Here is a 9,343-nt window from a genome sequence, read left to right on the forward strand (position 1 = left end):
GAAAGACAGGAATCCTGGGGGACACAGAAGTATCCGTTGCTAATGTAGGGTGAAAAGAAGCTTTTGGATTTGGGGAAGTAACTATTAATCCACGGCAAAGTTTTATCAAATAGGAGGTGAAAGATACCAGCAAGTTTTAGGCAGCCAGACAAGAACAAAAACTTGTTACCAGTGAGAACTATGGTGCCTCAGCAGCAGAAAGCTTGGCTTTAAAAGCACACATCTCTAATATTTTTTCTGTTGCCTCAATGAATTCTTCATAATTCTCTTGTCTTACTGAATACATTTCTGGAGCTAGTAGAAAATATTTGCTTGAAGAGCTTAAATGCTAAGAAGCCTTAATCTTTATTTCAAGTAATAAATGAAGGACCAGCTACCAACAAGTTCTAAACATACATACATACACACTGACTACAGAGGTATTTCATTTCAGAGCTTATGCATTTTCTCAAAAGGTTTTCCAAAAGACGCCCATCTAAGACAGTGATACAAACAAAATCATGGCCATGGTATACCTGGAATGAAGGAACCTGTCCTTAAACAACAAAACTGATGCTTGGAAAGCCTGTCAAATACGCCCCAAAAATATATGTGAAATCAATTCTATGAATGCTGATGATGTTGGGCTTACAAAATGTACCTCAATTAAGATGTTAGTTGTCTTTAAAAAATTAACTATACAAAAATGTAAGAGTTCTAATTTATTAAACATAATGTTAAATGTGGACCAGCAGCCAACAGTAGACTGAGTTAAAATTTCACTTTCACTCTCTAACTTTGGTTCTGCAGGTGTAGAGAATAAAATTTTCCTAAATCAGTTTTGACACTAAGGCAAAGAAATATATTTTTCAGAAAACCTAGGCCAGGACTCACTATTGGCATCAAGTATCAATTCAAGAACACAGAGACACTGTTCTCAGTCCCTCACCTGCATCCTCCTCCTCCACACTGGCATGATCTAGTTCAGCTTTCACCGCCACTCCTCCAAGGAGGGCCTGCAGACGTTTCTGTTTTGCTGTGATCTTCTTTAGTTGTTGTTCCTTAAATGGTAAACAGTGAATACAGAAAACATCAATGCAGTGATTTATTGTTACAAATACAAAAGACAGCATTACAGAATTTTTAAGCTTTAATCAAGAGAAAAATAAAACAGAAATTCCATATATTACTATTACCATAGAGAACCTTATCTGAGCCACTGCTATATTTCCAGCAGGAAGTAGGGCTCCAAGCATTTCCATCAGGCAGGTATCCCTGTCCCCACCATGCTCCCAGCATAGCTTTCTACGTGCCCAGAACTGATGTCCACATGTACTGACTCTCCGCTGATTTGGGGGTGGCACTGCTCTACTTGGTTCCCCCATTACAACTGGGTCAATCACCATACTCCTCTGTGTTCGGACCTTAACAGCCAATGGGCTATGAGGACAATAGGTTGTAAGGATAAGAAACATAAACGTGAATGTTCAAAAGTTGAAACATGCCGTAACCGGTTTGGCTCAGTGGATAGAGTGTCGGCCTGTGGACTGAAGGGTCCCAGGTTCGATTCCGGTCAGGGGCATGTGCCTTGGTTGCGGGCACATCCCCAGTGGGGAGTGTGCAGGAGGCAGCTGATCGATGTTTCTCTCTCGTCGATGTTTCTGACTCTCTATCCCTCTCCCTTCCTCTCTGTAAAAAATCAATAAAATACATTTTTAAAACAAAGTTGAAACAGTCAGACCCCTTTGATAACTTACCATATTTATAATTGTCCTTTATAGAATTCTACCCAATCACAAAATTTTAAAAGGAAAATATATTTTGATATACCCTTTTACCCTGATCACAACAGACTCCTCTTAGTCTTGTCACCCTCTATACCACCAAAGCTCAGATATGGGGATATTCCTACAGCCTCCTCAATTAACTAGGCCTGTGCTACTCGGTTCTTCCCAAGGTCAAGAATGTTTAAATACCAAATATGAATGTGGGGCAAGGGAAATCCTGAATATAAAGGCCATATTAGAATGACTTGTAATTTGTTTGCAGTTTTTCTCACCAAAATCTTATTTAAAACAGCCTTTCTCTCTGAATAGTCTATCTCTAAACATCAAAGAGCTGCTAAGGAAAGACAGAGATATATAATTGAGTGGGACTATTATCTAAAATGGTCTAAAAGTTGATCCTCTCCTCTCCTTGAAACTCCAGCCCACCGAAGCCCAAGGTCAGAGAAGGTCTCTGCACATTAAACCACATGCTCCCACAAGAGGCCAGATGCTGCTTTTCTGATTTGGGAAGACCAACAGCGGCTTCAAGCCACTACTAGCTGTGACTCTGGGGCTACTACTCTGGAGGTGAGAGAAGACGGGGTGGTGAAGACAATGGACTGGTGAGTGGAAAGCAAAAGGAGGAACTGAGTCTACACACATCCCCACTAGCACAGCTTAAGTGAAAGATGCACAGACTCTACTCATTGCAATGAATCAATTGCAAGCACAAGGGTATCTGTTAGTCACTTTGGATGGCAGAAGTAAAATGATCAAAACTAGTCATTCCTATCTTCTGCAATGTATTTCCATAAAGTGTACATAATTCTAAAAAGTGTTTCAAATCTCACCAAAAAAATGTCATAAGTAACAGATAGTCCCTATCCTTAAGTTCTACGACTCTAAATGCAGACGCAGTGTGGCTGGATGATGACTGTAATACCTGAGGCCAGCCTGTATCACAGGAAACAGTGCCAACAATCAGTGCAAGCAGGAGCTAAGCAGGAAAAAAAAAGTTCATACAAAACAAGGAGACTGAGTAGAGGCCTGCACACCAAGCAGGAGCCTAAGTTGGGTAAAAGAAAATAGTGAGGCAAGGAAGGCTATGGAAGTACACCAGTAAGAAGGCATGCAAAGCCAAAAAACCTTTTTCTCAAACATGTGTGTGTGTATGTCTGTATGTATTTTTAAAAATACTCTAACAAAGGATATTAAAGGGAAACAAATGAAAAATTAAACATACATAAAAACTCAAAGTTTTCTATTATAAATATTTGCTTTAAATCTTAGAAGTACTTTTCAGAATCCTTCCTAAACATTAAATGAGTCTAAATGATGACTTTTTCAAGTGTCATTTGAAATCACCTTGTTATATTTTTGCCGTTTTACAGAATCTAGTTTCCTGTTGATGTCTCTGTTGGTGGCAGCTTGAGGGCTAAGTTGTTCAATAATTTTATTGATTTGCCTTAGGGATGTCGTACATGACCTGAAAAATAAGATAAAACGTATATTTTCCACCCTGATAACATTTCTAATAGTATAATATAAAGATTGAAATACTAAAAACATGGCTCTCTTATTTCTTATTAACTAAGATAAAAGAAACTAGACTAAAATGCATAGTCTTCTTGACCATAAGTAGAACTTGAAGGGTTGTTAGAGGTTTAAGATGACTAGTGTTTTCTTTTATCTGGCTTCTTTAAATCAGCTCATTCCACTTTGTAAGCTGATTAATTTATCCTATAAGCATTTTAAGTGACTAGTTTATTCAAGAGACTACTAAAACAATGTGCAATAAGTTGTCCTTTTATATGAGAAGATGAGTACATTTTTTTAAGACTACTTTTTATAGAAGTTTTAGGTTCACAGCAAAATTGAGAGGAAGGTGCAGAGATTTCCCATATACCCCCTGCTTCCCCTATTGTCAACCACCCCATAGATGGATTTTAAAAGCCCATTATGAAAGTCTCTCTAAGCTTGGAAAAGTACTAAAAATGCTTAAACATTTTCTTGTATAAGTCAGACATCTGTGGCAATATTTTTCTTTCACATGACCAGAAAACACATTTGCTGTAGTATTACGAAGGGGGAAAAAAATCAATTTGTAATACATTGTTCCTAAAATAAACACCACAGAATTATAGCTCCCAATTTTCAAAACACAAATTCAATCTTGACATTTGTGTAATTTGCTGTTGTATGCTTTCTGGATTTTAGCATATGAAGATGTTATCAATGCAAGTGACTGGCAAGCTGAGGACCACATGCCACCACCCATCTGGTGCTAACCTGCCTGTGGCTCTGCAGCACTCTGCTCTGCCACCTCTGTAAGCAGTGGACACATTTCTAAGGTCAAATGTAAAAGGTGTGTTCATTACAAAGAGTTGAGGTGCTCACACCTGAAGGTCAGACTACAACTATTCGAGAACATCTGCAACTCAAGAGGCCTAAAGAACATACCAGGAAACTTAATAGAAAACATGTCCTTTAAGTGCCAATAGCCAGCTGTACTACAGGCCTCCCCAGTGGGTAACCAACAGCTCCATGTTCCTCCTTCTCCCCTCCCACAACCACCCCCAGCTAAGACTGCACCACCCCTCCATCCAGCCCTCCCCTTCTCTTTCTTGCTTGCCTGATACTGCCTGGAACACTGGCCAAGGCGAGAAGACTAGCAATGGAGTGTGAGCTCAATCCTGCACCCCCTCCTAGCCCAGCCCAGAGCCTCTTCCTTCTCTACCAATGTGTTAATGTGTTATGCTCAACAGGGCCCAAGTCTCTCTAAAACACAAATGAAATCTCCATGGGACTTCATCTTCCCTTATAGTCAAAAGTAGGACAGAAGAAAGGAAGAGCAGAGAGATATTTTCCCTTATTTCTAGAAATGCAAAATCTGAAAAATTACCAAAAGACATACTCATTTTAAGGGAAAGCAACTACAAGATAGAGAAAAATGTGAGAGGGCAGGTGTGTTCCTGGTTTCTCGAGCAGGACACCTAAGAACTGTGAGTACACTTCTCCTGAGAATGATTCTGTGCACATGCTTGTGAGTTCCGGGTCACTCCTCTCCATTATGCACAAACAGGCTGTTGTGAGCTGGACTGAAACTTTAACTACCATGTGCATGCTGCTCCAGAAGGAAGGGCTGAGGTTCGAACACAAGGTCGGTGAGCGCCCTTTTGATTCTATCCTCCATATGAGAAATGCTATGAATATCCTAATATTTCTGGGATACTACAGCTAGTACCTGAATCTCTCCATCCCTTGTAAACACAAACTCTGCAATTAGAGAGAAGATGGTCCACACTCACGTGAGGTCATCCAGGACTGACTGATACTCCTTCTCTGCATCAAGGAGCTGGGCAGCATGGCTGGCCTCATGGATGGCACTGTCCACCTGCTGAAGCACCCCTTGCTCCAGCACGTCCTGGTCATAGACGTCCACACCCAACCCCTGCAGTTCAAGGGCCTGCGCACTGGGCTCCACCGCCTGGATCTGATGTCTGTCGATATGCAGCAGGGCAGGCCTTCTCCTCGGAACTTCCCACGGACACCCCTCCGTGGAGATGGATGGCCCATTGGCAGAGGAACAAGAGGGGAGGCTTTCCTCCATCTCTGCATCACCATCATTTTCTTGCTTAACTGTCATTTTTTCACCATCACTGACACACCAACTCTGTAAACAGTCTTGCTCCTCAGTTTGACTTGAGTCGGGAATTCTCTCATTCGGCATCCTTTATAGACCACCTAAAAGTAAAAAAACAACAACAAAAAACTTTTCAATAAGCCTTTTCTGTTATATAGAAAGGATAGCTAGTTTCTTGAATATTTTATGAAGCAGACTGATTTTTCAAAAGATCAAGTAATAATCCTCCAATTACACAAACATGTTTCCAAGTATTACTTTTCTTAAAAGCTATATATCTTCTTGAGTTCTGATAATAAATAAGAAAAACTAACCAAAAGAAAAAAAATGCAGTGTCATTGACAAAGGACATTTGGGTAGCCAGCTAAAAAAGCTGACAACCAAAGTCCTGAGTAACAGCGAAGAGTCTTCTCCATCCAGCTGGCGCTTCCTACATTAGCCTCTTCACTATGTCATGGCATAAATGACTTACATTATAGTGGCATGATCAACTGTGATGTATAGATTTAGATTTAGTGATGTAAGGAGAGAGCTTCTATATGAATCTGACACTAGAAACTTTGAGATTGAACATTTATTGACTCCAATAAACAGAAACAAGAGATAATCATAACACCACTCAAATCAGAATCTGAGAAAAATTAAAATATTCTCAAAAATAACTCTATTTCAATGTGTGATATAATTTCTCACCCACTGGGTAGGCAAAAACATAAAGCCAGATAATATCCATATAGACCAGGAAGATACACCCTCACACAATGCTGGTGAGAATATAAATTAGTAAAGCTCCTTTGGAAGGCAATTAGCAATATCTATTAAGATTTAAAATGCACCCGACTAGGTATTTATTACAGAGAAATAATATGTGCAGGTATGTTTATTGCAGCATGTTTTAACAGTTTAATGTAGGCATTAGGTATATTCAGTGGCACTGGTATAAGTCTTGTAAAGTGAAAAGAGCCACAGTATAAACACATTTATGGAAAAAGCTGCATCTGCATCTGTGTGTATGGAATGCACTCAAAGTGATCTGGAGATAACACTACACCTACAATAGTTGGAAGGGGAAGCAGAAGGGGCAGGGAGGAATACAGAAGAAGTTTCACCTTTCCAAGTAGTCAGGAATTCCTTGAATAAAAATATATTCACTATATTGCCTGCATAACTCTAATAACTAGATTATAAAGCAACACACTGACCAAGAGACAGCTTGCTTTTCATTTAACTGTGAATAAACTAAGGTTTTTCAGCACTGAAACTTATTTCTATGAAACGACCACAAGTACCCCCAATAAGCCCCACTCATTCCTCATTAGATAAAAAGATCCCAGAGGCCAAGCAGAGATACAGAGATGCCAGGAACTTGGCATCACCCTGCCCTGAGCGGCTCACTCTCTAGTGGGAAAGAGTGTCAAAAACAAGCCAGCAGGACAGATCCATAGAAGAGACATGAACAAGAGGCCACGTGGACACAGAGGAAGTGACGATGAATTGGGTGATGATGTTCAAAAAACAGGTACAAGATTTAAACACCTGGCCCAGGGTCTGATACAGAGGAGGTGCTCAATATATGCTGAAAGTCAGGTTCAGAGAGGAGTCTTAAATAACAAGTCTGGTCTGGACTACTGAGTCACCAGTGAATTCAGTCACAAAAATGAAATCTCTGAAAGGAAGCAGATGGAAGCAGGCGGAGGAGCTGGTGGGAAGTTATAAATGCCAGGTACCGGTGAGGATGCAGTCAGAATGCAAATCTGGGCTCAAGAGAAAGAGATGACAGGTACCAGAGATTCTTTTAGAGGTTAAAGTGAACAACAGAGTAAGAAAGTCCCTCCTTTCTTTGGCCTTCTGATTATTTTCAGGAGAATTAGTTTAGTGCTCCATCATTAACTAGTCTCCACTTTCAACAGAGGCAGGATCCTTAATACTGGCTGAAATTTAACAATTGTTTTCATTTTTCTTACTTGTATGTATGCAAAGATTTGTTTTTCAGTTAAAAAACACATAAATCCAAATATATTAAGTAATAATATTGTAGAATAATATATGAAGTAATAATGTTAGATAATAAAGACAAGGTTAAATAATGTTTGCAGAAAACTTCTAATAGAAAAGAAGAGGGAATAGTTAAAAGTGGGAAATGAGATGGCAAGTTCACATAAGGAAACTAGAAAGAATCCAGTGGATTTGGAAATTAGCAGGTCACTGGTTATCTTAGTTTAAAAAAAGTTTCAGTGGAGCCATGGGGACAAACACCAGACTATAGGGAGTTAAGAAGTGAGTAGCCACCAATGGGTAGCCTACCCTCTAAGCCTTAGAGCAGCCGTGGGCAAACTACGGCCCGCGGGCCGGATCCTGCCCATTTGAAATGAATAAAACTAAAAAAAAAAAAGACCGTACCCTTTTATGTAATGATGTTTACTTTGAATTTATATTAGTTCACACAAACACTCCATCCATGCTTTTGTTCCGGCCCTCCGGTCCAGTTTAAGAACCCATTGTGGCCCTCGAGTCAAAAAGTTTGCCCACCCCTGCCTTAGAGTCTAAGGAGCTTGCCTATGTAAGGTTGACAGCTGGAATGATCCTATATGATAAAAGCCTAATATGCTAAGTCCGGTCAGCTGTTCAACCAATCAAAGCATAATATGCTAATGATATGCTAAGGGCACTCAACCGCTCACTATGACATGCACTGACCACCAGGGGCAGAAGCTCCAACTGGTAGGTTAGCTTGCTGCTGGGGTCCTGCCAATCTGGACTGAGCGAGATGAGCTGGACATGCCCTGGAGCCCTCCGCGGTCCCTCCCAGCCTGATTGTGCACCCATGGGGTCCCTTGGCCTGATCTGCACCCTCTCGAAATCTGGACCCCTCGGGGGATGTCAGAGAGCTGGTTTCGGCCGATCCCGAAGGCCAGGACGAGGGACCACACTGTTGCAGGAATTTGCGCACTGGGCCTCTAGTAAAGTAATAATGAACTGGGAGAGGAAAACTAGGTCAAGAAAAACTATAACATGCAATAGCTGGAAAGGGAGCAGGGAGATAACCTACAAAGAACACTGTACAAGGGACGTATTTGTATATGTACATATAAAATATATATAGTATACACACACACAAATGTCACTGTGGTAACTGCTGTAAGAGGAAAGCACAGGATTCTGTATGACCAAATAACAGAAGGACCTAAGTGACACTGTGGAGGGCAGGGAGGCCTCTCTGATAAAGTGATGTTTAAGCCAGTATCTGAAGAACGAATGAGTTAATCGGCCACAAGTGGAGTGAGCGTTTTTTGCAAAGAAACAGGATGTGTAATTCCTAAGGCTGGTAAGGGCTGGTGCACTTGGAAAATGGAAGGAGTGGGCACAGTGAGCATTTACTTTACATTCATTGTGCAAATCTAGCGCTCTGCACGGCTTAAGGGGAAACAGTATCTTCGTTGTCCTCCCCTCACAGCACGGGTTCTGCGGGGCGCGGGGCTCGGGGCTGGAGTCTGGTTGCGCGCACACAGGCTGAAGGCGGGGAAGCGAAGAGGAGGGTGGGCGAGGCCCAGACCGCGCGGCCTGGGTAAAGCGAGCGTGGACTTCACTCCAAGCGCAAGGGTCCGACTCTTCCGAGTTCTGCACACGGAGGTGATGGCATGATCCAAATGTGTCTGTGGACGGCTGTGCCATCGCAGACCGGAGGAAGCAGCGCGACGAGGAGACGGGAGGCACACGGTGAAGGGACGCCGCGTGGAACGGGCGACAGCAGGGCGAGGGCGCTCCGTGGGAAACCACCTGACAGCCTTCGCGCAGCCGGCTCTGCCCTCCCCACGCCATGGACCCAACGCCCCAAGTGCCGACGTGCATTCAGCCCGATCCTCTCGGTCAAACAACAAACTGCTCTGATACTTAACCGACATCAAACTGGGCCGCGCTGACCCTGCGCGCGGGGCCGGCCACAGGGCCAAGAAGT

General features: G+C 42.1%; 1 protein-coding gene across 1 annotated transcript in view; it reads right to left on the minus strand.

Moving 5' to 3' along the window:
• The window catches only part of ERCC6 (excision repair cross-complementation group 6), an 82,176-nt gene extending 72,839 nt beyond the window's left edge, over positions 1-9,337 (minus strand). Inside the window, exons 1-4 of the mRNA XM_005853199.2 lie at positions 8,772-9,337; positions 5,054-5,489; positions 3,111-3,231; positions 929-1,040 (exon numbers count right to left, since the gene is read on the minus strand). Of these exons, the coding sequence (XP_005853261.1) occupies positions 929-1,040; positions 3,111-3,231; positions 5,054-5,475 (655 nt within the window). The 5' untranslated portion in view covers positions 5,476-5,489; positions 8,772-9,337. The remainder of the gene's footprint in view (positions 1-928; positions 1,041-3,110; positions 3,232-5,053; positions 5,490-8,771) is intronic.
• Positions 9,338-9,343: the final 6 nt, after the last annotated feature.

The sequence above is a fragment of the Myotis brandtii genome, unplaced genomic scaffold (assembly GCF_000412655.1).
Source record: "Myotis brandtii unplaced genomic scaffold, ASM41265v1 scaffold1003, whole genome shotgun sequence".
NCBI classification, from domain to species: Eukaryota; Metazoa; Chordata; class Mammalia; order Chiroptera; family Vespertilionidae; genus Myotis; species Myotis brandtii.